The sequence below is a fragment of the Notamacropus eugenii genome, chromosome 5, assembly GCF_028372415.1.
Source record: "Notamacropus eugenii isolate mMacEug1 chromosome 5, mMacEug1.pri_v2, whole genome shotgun sequence".
In the NCBI taxonomy this organism is placed as follows: domain Eukaryota; kingdom Metazoa; phylum Chordata; class Mammalia; order Diprotodontia; family Macropodidae; genus Notamacropus; species Notamacropus eugenii.
This window is the reverse complement of record NC_092876.1, coordinates 355,230,852-355,243,984: the sequence shown is the minus strand read 5'-3', so window position 1 is coordinate 355,243,984 and position 13,133 is coordinate 355,230,852. Positions and strand designations below refer to the sequence as shown.

At 41.6% G+C, this 13,133-nt stretch overlaps 1 protein-coding gene across 1 annotated transcript in view; it reads right to left on the bottom strand.

The window, feature by feature from the left end:
* The window catches only part of CCDC80 (coiled-coil domain containing 80), a 39,183-nt gene extending 31,690 nt beyond the window's left edge, over nucleotides 1-7,493 (bottom strand). The window contains exons 1-2 of the mRNA XM_072614002.1: nucleotides 6,613-7,493; nucleotides 4,318-6,209 (exon numbers count right to left, since the gene is read on the bottom strand). Coding sequence (XP_072470103.1) covers nucleotides 4,318-6,198 — 1,881 coding nt within the window. The 5' untranslated portion in view covers nucleotides 6,199-6,209; nucleotides 6,613-7,493. The remainder of the gene's footprint in view (nucleotides 1-4,317; nucleotides 6,210-6,612) is intronic.
* Nucleotides 7,494-13,133: the final 5,640 nt, after the last annotated feature.

Genomic DNA, 13,133 nt, shown 5'->3' with positions numbered 1-13,133 from the left:
AAGGAAAGGTAACTATTTATGATACAGAGCAACTAAGCAGTATGCTTGAAAGAATTTACCCAGAATCTGATTCCTGTTCTCTTCTGTACTTTTAAGTCTACTGTGCCGCTTTACTTTCTACCAGTCTTTGATCTTTATTAAGCCTTGATTTTTTTTCAATTCAATAAACATTTATAAGTGTCTATATTATATTCAGGGACAGTTAGCTGGCACAATGGATAGAGCACTAGCCTGGAGTCAGAAAGACCTAAGTTCAAATCCAGCCTCAGACACTTACTAGCTGTGTGACCCTGGACAAGTCTCAGGAAACTGCCTCAGTTTCCTCATCTGTAAAATGAGCTGGAGAAGGAAATGGTAAACCGCTCTAGTATCTTTACCAAGAAAACCCCCAAATGGGGTCATTTTGTTAGTTAGACACAACTGAAATGATTAAACAACAACAAATAGTGTGTTCCAGACATAATGGAAGTCATCCTTCCTTTCTCATCTGATTCTTATTTCTGTCAATAATAATAACTAACATTTTATATAGTACTTAAACTATCTCATTTGATATTCACAACAATCTTGGAAGGCGAGTACTATTATCATCCCTACTTTATAGATGTGGAAAGTGAGACAAACAAAGGTTAAATGACTCATCCTGGGTCATGCAGCTAGTAAGTGTCTGAGGCTAGATTTGAACATAGGTCTTCTGGACTGCAGGTCAAGCATTCTATTCACTGAGCCAACTAGCTGCTCCACCAGCTATTCAAAAAACAAATTTCAGGTGGAATCATGATCTGAAAGGGTGCACCAATGGGGAAAATGTAATATATCTCATTCTTATTTTATTTCTAATAACAAACTTTATTCCCTTGCTAACGCTGGTGAGCTCATACAGTCACCAGCAAGCCAAGTTGGATTCTGCTTTGCCCCATGTGACATCAGCAAAAACTGTCAACTGTGTTTCAAGTGCTGAAGATTTATTGTTGGTGATGACACGAAAAGCAGAAAGAGCACAGCTGAACTTTCAGATCACTGGGTGAGTAAGGAAAGGAGGGAGGGAGAGAAGAAAAGAGGGATATCTAGAGGGCAGTTAAAACCTCCTTTGTATTTTAACTCACCAGCTCACAGCATTTTGTAGGGGCGGCATCTGCCAGGAGAGTAAACAACCACAAACTTGACACATTCTCTCACTATAACCTGCCCAAAAGGTGAACTCTGCCTCCACCGGCAGCTCAGCTAAACGGGCTGGGATTGGACAACTACCCCAAAGCAGGGTCAGGCAAACAAACTCCCATGATGCTACGAGGTTAGTTCCCAGGGCTGGGAGAGAAGACACCACTTGCTTCTGTGTGCCCACCTCCTAAGAGTTCAAGTTGTCTCAGAGATCCCAAAGTAAATGTTCAGTTACCCTCTGGGGGTAGTTCAGTCCAAAAAGTGAATCAAATTTGGGGCACCTAAGGTGGAAGATTCCCAGATTAACATTCCCCCAGATAATCTTCATTCTAGATAAAACATATCCTACAATTCCTAAACGATAGTTCAAGGACACTGATATCCTGTCCTCTACTGATGACTGTTCACTAGTCTGTAGTTAATTTCTTGTGGCTCAAAACTAAACCCCTCCCCCCGCCCCATCCTCTCTATGTCAGTCTCTTTCTCTGTCCCAATCTCTCTGTCTCTCTCTGTCTCTTTCCACATGCACAAGCGAGTAAGCTCGCATGGGCTTGCACACACACACACACACACACACACACACACACACACACACACAGAACTGAATTCACAAGGCAGAGAGAGAGAGAGAGAGGAGAGAGAGATCTCTTATCCACCTAAACTTTTCCAAAGTTCTGGGTTTGGTTCCAGGATTCTGACATGAGCCCTGGGAAATAACTGAAAGATGGAAGAGATTCTGGGAACTGTCCCACCTAAGATGAATACCACCATGATTTCTGCTTTGTTTAAAGCTCCAAATCACTATTTGAACTTAGTTGGTAAAATAGCCAAAGACTAATGGGAGACAGAGCCTCTAAATTCAGGTCATTGGTACAAATCCAGCTCAGATTGAGAGATATGGAGAGTTTACATAATGGCTACCAAGGGACCAGAGAAATGAACTGGTGGGAAAGAAGTGTCAGTTAGTACTCTACTTAATCCATAGGTATGAAAAGTCCTGCAAAAAGAGTAGTGTAATTTTAGGGGAATGCGGAAGACACATGGAATTCCCATAGTTAGAAATTCATGAGTATTGCCCTAGTTTCAAGACCTGACTTCTATGGGTCTGAATAAAACTACTTAGGGTTCCTTCCCTCCAATTCTAAAAGTCTATAAGTCTTCTAAAATTCAACTGAGAAGGATATTAAAATTTGTGGGATGATTGTTGTTATTGAAGGACAATATATTATCAGTGTTGTGTAGTGAACAGACAGTGTTTGTAGTGAAACAAGAATTGTATTTGGAGTCAGACAAACTGAATTTAAAGGGCAACTATGCCACCCACTATCTATGTGACCCTGAGCCAGGAATTTAACTTCCCTGAACCTTGGTTTCCTCATTTGTAAAGACATTGGATTGGATGTTCTCTAAAGTTCCTTCCATCTTCATGATCTCAATATTCTAAAATGCTAGAGCTAGAAGGGAGCTTAGACAAAATAATCTAGTCTAACCCTAGTTACCTAGTCATTTTACAGATAAATAAACTGAGGCCCAGAGAAGAAAAGTGACTTGATCAAGATTTTTAAAATTACTTATTTCCCTAAGTAGGAAGGACCAACTTAGGACATTGAGGTGGAGATGAGGGGAAGAAATACCATTTTCATGTTATTTATAAGAACTAGCCTTATGTTTTACATAGAGCTAGGGATTCTCTAAAACATAATTCAGTTTTGACTAGTTTCTACCATATTCTTTCATGGTTGCAAAGGAGTGACCCCATGTGGGCCTGAGGAATGGTCATAGCCCAGGAAGGTGAAATGCTCAGAACCACCCAGTGATTCAGAGGAAAGGCTAAGGGTCTAACTGGGCATTTCTCCAAATCTGCAGTTTGTTCCTACCAGCAGCACCACTTTTTTCTCTACCAACACAGATAACCATTCTGAGTCTCAAAGGCAACAGACTTTCAGTGTAGAAATGAGCTTTGGAGAGCAGATTCCATACACACTGACCCTCCTTTTCTTAGTTTCGACTGTAAAGCCCAGAATTAATTGGAATCTGGTCCTTAAACTCTGTTATTCCTCATTATCCTGCTACAATTCTTGAAACTCATTCTGTCCCCTTCCTACGTTGTCCCCCTCCTATTGCTAGCTGGTCAATGACTCAGGGAGTCAGTCATGAGGAATAATAATAGCTTTGCCATCTGATGCTAAAAAAGGACTAAGGTTCATTCATACACACGTAATCTTACCCTCTTAATTTCGTCACTTACCATCCCCCTCCCCCAAAGAAATACCCTTCTCTTTTGTGATTTCTTTTCTCCTTCCAGACTGATCTTGATACTCATCTTAAACTGATTTTTAAAAACCTACATATTCCTTATTCCTGCCACCCCACTAGAAGGACAAATATGTCTATGCTTGTTCAGTCACAAAGAAATTGGTTTTCGTGTAATAGCTGAAGTTAGTTGGTCAGCACAGCTTGCCTGCATTCACTTTCCCCTGCCCCCACCTTCCAACGAATGCCCTTATCCCCTCCTCTCCTACTCCTTCAGTGGGATAGAGCATAGGAAGAGAGGTATACATATGAAAATACAAGGCTGTCAAGGAGGAAAGGGAGAGTTATCAGACTACTGACAAACAGAAGCCTCTACACTTTTGGACACTCTGTCTAGGCTTACGTAGGGTTGTAGGATCAACTATGATGACTCAAAAAATGGTTTCAGCAAAAACAGAACAAGAAGACTTTGAATGCCTAAATTTTTGTGCTGGAGTTTTACTACATTACCCGAACTTCCTACTAGCAGTAGTACTATAAAAAGTACCTTCTCTATGGCTCTACTCACCATCCCTGTAACTTTCCAAGACAAAATATTAGTTCCCTCTACATGTTGTCTACCTCTACTAGAATATAAACTCCTTGAGGTCAGAGACTGTCTTTTCTTTATATTTGACATAATGCTTGGCACAAGCCAAGTGCTTAGGAAATACTTTTTCACTTATTTCTTCATTCCATCCATTCACCCATCTACTCATCCATCTATCCATCCATCCATCCATCCATCCATCCATCCATCCATCCATCCATCCATCTATCCCCTCACATTTTTGTTTCATTAAAACAGCAAACCAAAACATGGCCCACTCTCCCCAAAAATAGCAGGCTGAGGAGTTTACTTACAAGGAGCCGCCTTTTCCCTTCAAAAAATTCCAGCAGATCAGTCAACGATTTCTTGGAACTTTGTGTGAAAAGCTTTGAAGTGGGTTTCAGATATCCATCATGCTCTGTTTTGCTCCCTTTCTTCTTTTTATTCCGTTCTTTCTCCTGCTTATTCTTTTTTTCCACCTTGTCCTTCTTGGTCTGCTTTTCACTCTTCAACAGCTTGTCTGGTTTCTCATTCTTCGCCTTCTTCTTCTTCTCAGGTTTGTCAGGCCGGTCATGCTTTTTTGTCTCCTTCCCTTTCTTAGGGGGAATGTTCCCCACCTCCAGCTCCACTTCTATCTGAGAGACAGTCGGCCGACTGGGGTCGTACTTGTCCTCATATTCATTGCTTAGAATCTTTTCTTGTGCTTTTTTTTTAGGTGGCTTTGCCTTCACTGGTTTGTGCTGGCCTGGCACTACATTTGGATCGCGAGGGCCATACTCCTTCCTATCTGTGCGGTTGTCACGGAAACGGCTTGTCCCTGCCCGAGTATAGTGGTCTGGCGTGATGGGGGTTGCTGTTGTGTGGCTCTCATAGCCAGTGGTCTTGCTTGGCCTCCTGGTAGTCTGCTGCCTCTCCTTGTGCTGCTCCTTCTTTGAGGTGGGGTAGAAATCTTCTGATTCCCAGGTACCCCTGGGAGTTGTCATCTCAGCTGCCAAAGGCTGCCTGTGGGAAGATGAGGTGGTGTGAACTCTGGTAGTCCATGTTCTCTGAGTGGTTGGAAAGGTGGTAGTCGTGGTGGTAGGCCGAGTTGCCATTGTCACCACACGAGGGGTGGTCCAGGCTGCTGTCCTTGGAGGAGATGGAGGAAGCATGGTGGCCCTTGCAGCTGGAGGAGGAGCTACTGTTGTGGTGACCAATTTCTTTACTGTTTTCACTCGGCTCTCCCTTGTCGGTTGGATTTGTCCTCTCCTTGCATCTTCCTTCTTCTTTTCACTGCCTGCCTTTGGTCTGCTCCCTCCACCACCACCATTATTCCCTTCCTCAATCACCTGTCCCTCCACACCAGCTGCCTTACACTTCTGGACAAAGCCCTTCTGCCGAATCTTCTCTATCTTTCTGATGGGGCCCTGATCAATGATCTCATACATTGCTTCTAACCTAACTGGGTATGGGTAGCGTTCCTCCACCTGCAGGGTTTTCTTTAGCAGCACCATGCCAAACTTTCCTTTCTCCAGTTTCAAGAAGCTCATTAGTTTGGGGATGAGAGTGGGGTCGAGCGATTGCTCCAAGACCTGGCCCTCATTGGTGATTCTCCTTACTTTGCCACCTTCCTCCCCTGCCTCATGGAACAGCACAATCTGCTGGATGTGTCTTTCTGCTAGCTCACAGTATACATCATCCTTTAGGAGACTCATCATGAGACGGTAGTAGCCCTCAGAGGCATGAGGAGCAGAGATGACCCATACCCTGTTTTTCCCTGCAAAGCTGGCCAAGATGTTGGGAGAGCTAGACCCTGATGGAAATCGCACCATTTTTGCCCGAGCAGAGGATCCCTCATCTTTTACCATCTCCCTTGGGGAACCCTTGGCTGTTGGTCTCTGCTCCTGCCTCATTCGGCTGCCACTCACTCTGGTCTGCATTGGCAGGGGAGTTGGGCGGGTTAGTCTCAATACTGGCACAGCTCTCCTCCTGTCTAGGATGGGATGGTCAGGATTATCCCGTGTGGATCTTACGCTTCCCTGGGCCTTCCCTGTGTGCCTCAGGAATCGAAGTGGTCTACCGTTAACCTGGGAAGCTGGCAGCACTTTCCCAGCTCCATGGCTCCCTCTGTCCACTGTTTGAGGGTGGGGTTCTGATTGGCACACTACCCACATTGCCAGCAGCATGGTGAAGCCCCGTTCCATCCTCCAGTTCATTGTGTCATCCACTTTGAGGAGCGACAGGATGGGAACATAAAACAGAGAGAAAAAAAGTGATTTTAATTGCAGGCAGATCTATACATTTTGTCCTTTAAGTGAGGCTGGGGAGCACTGAGAGGGGAAGGACTAGGGAAATGGGACCTTTTTGCTTAAAGTCTTTGCAGTTCAGTGACTCGGGAAGGACAAAAAGCCTTCCAGAAGCACAGCAAGCCAAAAAAAAAAAAAAAGGAAAAAGGAAAGAAAGAAAGAAAGAAAGAAAACTAGCTCATCTCAGTCATCATGTTTGCACTGACTTTACAGTTGGCTTTCTGGACTGCAAGCTGAGCACATGAAGTGTGACAACATGCACGTTTCATTATTTGAATAAGCAACAAAGATATTTTTAAGGGGCAAAAAAGACTACACACTTACATTCTAGCTCATAGAGATGGAATGTAGAGGGTTTGGCGGGGAGGGGGGAGCCCTGAAGCTTAGTCGCAGGACAGTTCCCCAGAAGAAATCAATCTCCTCCCAGGTCTTTTCCCTTTCAGCAGATGAGCACCACCAAAGGGTTTGCAGCAGCTCCAGTTTTGAACTTAAAATGCCACAGACTCCAGAGATTGTCTTATTTCCAGTTGAGTTGATTTTCCTTTTCTTTCTCTCTTTTTTACCTTCTTGACAAGCAGAATGAAGTGAAGGGAACCGTCCTTTTAAATCCTTGTATCTCCATTTACCTTGAAGTTCTGGCTTGGTTTTTGTAGCAATCACACATAAACTCCAGCACACATCATATCCCGAAAGAGTGGAGTCCCAGATGTTTGGGGAATTTGTTTCTGTCTCTCTTTAAAGTTCCATGGTCCTTCTTATCATGCTTTTCCCCTCTATCTGGCTAAGTCCCTTTGTTTCGCTCGAGCCAAAGTACCAGGATCAATATGTTTTCCAGACTGAAGGAAAACACAGCACTGTGATAGGGAAAAAGGGGTGGGCTTCTTCTTTTTTTCCTTATTCAGTCCTTCATGTCTCCTTGCATTCCCCCCACCTTTCTTTCCTTTTCTCCTTCTTCTCGTTTTCCCTTTCCCCCTTCTTCTTCCCTTTGGCTGGATCCAGTCCCAGAAATGTCAGGATAACCTCAGCTCCGCTCCAAACCAAAGTCAAACAACAGCAGCCACTGGAAATCTCAGAAACTTTACTAAGAATTTAACAGATCAGCAAAACACCGCCTCCTTCCCACTTCAACACGTTAAGGGAGGACTCCATAGGGAAAGGGGGGGGGGCTTCTTTGGGAGTGCGAGAGAGTTTTGAAACACTACTCATCATCATAAATCACTTTGGAGAAGGATGGCTGAGAATTTAACCCTTTCAGCACCACAGATGAAAGAGGAAGTCTCTTCCTCTGCTTGTGTTCTTTAGGAAAAAGAATAGCTTGGATTCCTCCCTCCAGCTGTCTTTTTTTTAGAGACAAATTCTGAGGTTGTGATAAATACATGTCTATACATGTGCTATATTCTTATTTTTAGTTCTAAGAGTACATTTATATCTTTTTGTCCCATTTCTCACTTTTCATTTAAGATTGAAAAAAACCATGGAAAACATGACTGAGCTGTTTTTATTTTATGCTAATTGGGGATCATATTACCACATTTTGGTTCCCTGTTTCTACTTGGCATGAAAGGAAGCTGTTAAAGGGTTAGAGATGTAGACAATGGAGACCAGTCCCTTGAGCCTGTGGTAAGTTCTGCCTTGCGTCAGAGCCCAGGGAAGAGACAGAATTAACTTTAACTCAACATGTATTGGAGTAGGGGGTGGGGTGGACATTGGGCTTTGCTCTCCATGGGGTGGGAGGGATCTGGGTAGAGAAAGGGAAGAAATGGCTTCAGACTAGTGCTGACAGTTCCCAAAGAGGAAGTCCCTAGTCATCTCTGCTTGTCTTCTTAGAGCTTCTGTTGGGATTTGGGGTAGAGGGGAAGTGTTTCAGGTGATTAGGGCTGAATTTCCCCTACCAGACTACCAGTAAGTGTAGTCAGTGCCAAGCATTCTGTGGGTACATGCTCAGTCCATGTTAGCTGACACTGGTGACTGTCTCTCTACAGGCCACTTACATCATTATTGTCACTGGATGAACCAAAACCCATCTACCCTGTTGTTAATTTTTCCCCATCTTGGGCCCCGGTGCTCACAAGTCCTAATTTTTAAAACTGAAAGGCACCTTGGAGATTACCTCATCCAAATGCCTGATTTTTTCAGATGAGGAAATTAAGTCCTTTACAAGTTAGCTGACTTGCCCAAGATCACACTGGTAGAAGCAGAATCAAGATTCTAGCACAGTTTCCCTGGGTCCAGATACATTACTCTTTCTTCTACCTCTCCAAGTTGTTGCTTTGGATCAGTCCTGTGAGATATGAGTACGAACCTCCCCAGAGACAGTTAAAGACAACCTGTTTCTAGGAAGAAAAACCCACTGAGAGCCAGACCATGAGATCAAAGATGTGTAAGAGAAGAAATACTTGTGACTGAGCTGATGAAGGAATTCAGAAGGGTATCTCCCTTCAATGAGAATCACATATCTATTTTCTAATTTCATCTTTTCATTCACCAAACATTTAAATGCCTACTATGCAGAAGGTACTTTCCAGGGATTGGGAATAAAAAGATGAAAAACATGACAGTACATCTTTCAAAGCAAGAGGATTAGCTAGAGATGAGTTGATGGCATATCTTAAGTTAGGAAGGGCACAAATGGAACTTGATTTGTTAGATCTTTTGGTTATATGTGCTCTACACAGTCCTTTGCCCACACATTTTATTCTTTATTGTATGGAATACTGATTACTACTTTTCCCCCCTTCTACCTTCCTCTCCTCTTTCCTTTTTTTTTCTACTCCTCATTTTTCTTTCTATACTTCATGCTGTCTCTCCTTCCTCCTTTTTCTTCCACCGGCTCATTGAAAGTGAGAGTTGTTAAACCACAATCTATATTGCTGCTTTCCAGATGAAGTTAGTGGGTGATTCTGTCTGACTCTCCTGACTGACTCACCTTCTCTCTAGATTCTTTCACTTGTCCTAAACTGAATTTCCTCACTATAACCCCTTTATCCCCACCTCGGAGAAATTCCTATTTTCTAACTGAAAGCACGAAATTTACCAGGTTTACCCCTATGGGCTGTACAAGCATTTCTGAAACGTCTGTTCTTAAACAGCTTCTGTGTCCTTGGAAAGCTTTAGTCGTGGGAGAGCCAGAAGGAGTGCAATAAAGACTTAAGGGACACTGAACTATGAGGACCTCAGACTTCATCCCCAAATACGAGCTTTAATCACTAGATGGCAACCTGGTTACATTTGAGATAGCCTCAAATAGGCAAAGATGGTAAGGGTACATGAAGTTTTCAAGAAGACAGTGACTGAATCCTTCAGAAGTTCATTTTCCTACTAGCCCAACATTTTGTCATTCAGTCCTATCTCACCTCAAGAGAGACTAGTGGTCTTTATCATTTAAAAACAAAAAATATTTGAACTGAAAGGGACTCATGCCAGGGAGACAGACAGATCCTCCCTGGTAAATGGGAAGTCCTCAGTTTAAGTCCCAAGGGTACTTTTTTCTAGTATACTTGTGAAGAAGTGCTCTCTTCCTTCATTTTTACTGTGTACTCTTTTGGAATCCTTATTTCTTTTTTATAAGTAAAAGGTAGTAGCAGTGCCTAACTGCCACTATAATATATAATATCAATTAATAATTTAATTAATTTAAAACATAGTCATCAAATAAATATAAATAATAATATAATAAATTTATATTTCACTTACACTGTGCCAGGCACCATGCCAAGCACTTCATACTTATTACACCACAAGGTCCTCACAACAACGTTGCAAGGTAGGTGCTATTATAGTTCTTATTTTACAGATGAGTAAACTGAGGCAGATCGAAGTTAAGTGAGTTGCCCAGAGTCACAGAGTTAGTGGGTGTCTGGGGCTGGATTTGAACATAGATTGTCCTGACTGTGCATACCACTGAATTAGAAGGAACCTAAGAGGCCATTTAGTCCATCCCATACCAGAGTGACAATCCTCTCTAAATCAGACCCAACAAATGGTCGTCTAGTTCTGTTTATAGGCTTTTAGGGAGAAATATCAGACTATCTCTTAAGGAAATTACACTTTTGGAGAGCTCTAATTGACTGAAAGCTTTGTCTTTTTTCACACCTACATTTGTTTCTTTGCTCCTTCCAACACATTCCTCCTAAGTCTGCCCCTGGCACCAAAGGACAAGACTTCTTCCTCTTCCTGGTGATAGTCCTACAGAGTAATGCAAAAGTTAGCTTTGGGAATGCCAGTTTAACGAGTAATTTACAGGTGCCATCCTGTAGCCTTGTGACTTGGGGAAGGAGAAGTCAAGAAGGTAGGAAAGAAGAAATTGGGATGATTAATTTATGTTGGGGGGAATATGATGAGCTTCTAGGAGTGTGTAAATTGAGGAGGAGCGAATAATACAGAGACTAGGACCAGATGGGGCTGTGGAAAAAGATCTGCTAACCTTGGGATGAAATTTAGACTCATAACCTATTATGAAGCAGATTGTTATATATATAGGCAGAAGTGTACTGGTAAGTGTTCAACAACCACTTCTCCAAAAAGAATGGTACAGAGGCCCTTTTAAACTTAATCTACATTATTAATATTTTCTCCATCACTTTCTTATATCTAAAAATCAACCAAAACTATAAATCAAGTCTTGACGTGTAGCATTTACCAATTTCTAAAGTGTAAAAGCTCACACTGGAAATTTAACAATCAGCTTTCATGAGGCTGTACAAACAGGCTCTAGAACACTTGTAATAGACTAAGCCAAAATGAGTAGCAACACTGTACTGAAATTGCCTACCTACATAAAGTCATAAGATTGTGGATTCAAACTTTAAAGTTCTTCTAGTCTAGCTATTTAATTTTACTTCTCTGTGATTCAGAAATTCAGTGACATTAGAACTTTTGACTCCCATGGTATCATAGGAACTCCCTCCGCTAAGGTAAATCACAACCCCTTTCATATCTGAAGAGTTTTATGGAATTGCCTGAGACCAGAAGAAATTACATGGCTTGATTATACAGGTTTTGAACACAGGTCTTCTTGATTTCAAGCTCTATACTGTGTCTACTACATCATACTGCCTCTCACACCCAAGCTCATGTAGATAATATAAAATAAATGATTCCAACTCAATTCTCTTTCTCCAAATACAGTGTGGTTTCCATTTTGTGCCCTGAAACTTTAAAATACCATGATACCTAATTTTTGTACTCTAAGGGTTGACTTCCCAAATCAATCAAAAAGCATTTATCAAGCATCCACCAAATGCCAAATAGTGTAAGCAGCTGGGGGATACAAAGAAAGGCAAAAACATGATTTCTTCTCTCAAGAAGCTCATATTCTAATAGTGAGATAACATGCAAATCACAATGTATGTATGATATACATGGTGTAAATAGAAGGTAATATCAGATTACCAGAGGGCTAGAGGGAGGATTCCACAGTAGGTAAGAACTGATCTGAGTCTTGAAGGGAAGGAAGCAGAATTGAGGGAGGAGAGCATTCCAGGAGTGAGAGAGAGGAGTCAGGAAATGCAGTGTTACATGTGAGGAATAACATTCAGCACCATAGCTGAATCATAAAGTGCACGAAACAGATTAAATTATAAGGAGAATGGAAAGGTAGGAAGGTACCAGGTTTGTGAAGTGTTCTAATTGTCAAACAGAGGATTTTATATTGTTGCCAGACATAATAGGTGGCCACTGAAGTTTATCAAGTAAGAAGATGGAGCACAGGATGAGAAGTGAGGGAAGGCATGGCAATTGAAATGGCTTGACTGGAGTGAGGAAAAACTTGAGGCAGAGAATGATGAAGCTGTTATAATCATCCAAGAAACAGGCAATGAGAATATGTAGTAGGCTTGTGGCTGTGTGAGTGAAGCAGAGAGGTGTACTGAAGAGATTCTGTCCAGGAGGGATAACAAAGAAGAGATGGGAAATTATCCTGGAACCAAGGAGAAACCATCTTGGATTTTAACTTAACCTTAAAACATGTCAACAAAAATGTTATATAAGTGTTGAAACACCTGGGAAACTTCGTCTTGGGGGTCTGCCACAACTCATTCTCATCACACCTTTACAGTAGAACCTCCTTCATATATGAACCTTGATTCATGAATTTGTCAACTTTTCATCCCTCTTTCGATCACTGGCCAACTGGCTCCCAATATTTCCCTCATTAGTTATAATAGCTGCCCCTTAAAATGGCAACAGAGCTACCTTTTCACTTAGGCATCCAGAGACCTGGACAAATCAGAAAAACACACAGAAGAAAAATAAAATCCCCCCCCTCCCCAATGATGATACCCCTAAATACTCTACCTTGAGCCAAATAATTGAAGAGTCCTTTGGAAGAAAAAGTTCTGGAAAAGAACAATTTGGAGATTTTCCAGATAATGGTACCAGCCTGGTCATGTATTTCTCTGTTTCAATAGAGAATCAATGAAAGTAGTCTGAAACTTAAAAATTAAAAAAAATTATCATGTTTTACCGACTATTTTCTTTTGTATTATGTTTTGTTTTGTTTTATTATTTCCACCATTTATTTTAATTTTTCTATGCAATATGCATTTAATGGGAATGTACATGTAGAACCTATACAAGATTGCATGCTGTCTCAGGGAGGGAGCAGGGAGGGAAGGAGTAACAAGGGGGAGAAAGTGGGAAAAAATCTAAGATACGTGGAAGTGATTGTCAAACACTGAAAAGAAATAAAATAATTCAATTTAAAAAAATTATCATGTTTTTAAAGGGCAAAATAGCTTGTGGGAGAGAGGAAGAGGCCATAGACCATGATTTGTTTCTTTTCGTTTTCTTTATTATTACTTGTGAATTAGAATAACAATAATAACATTTAAAATAGTACTCTAAAA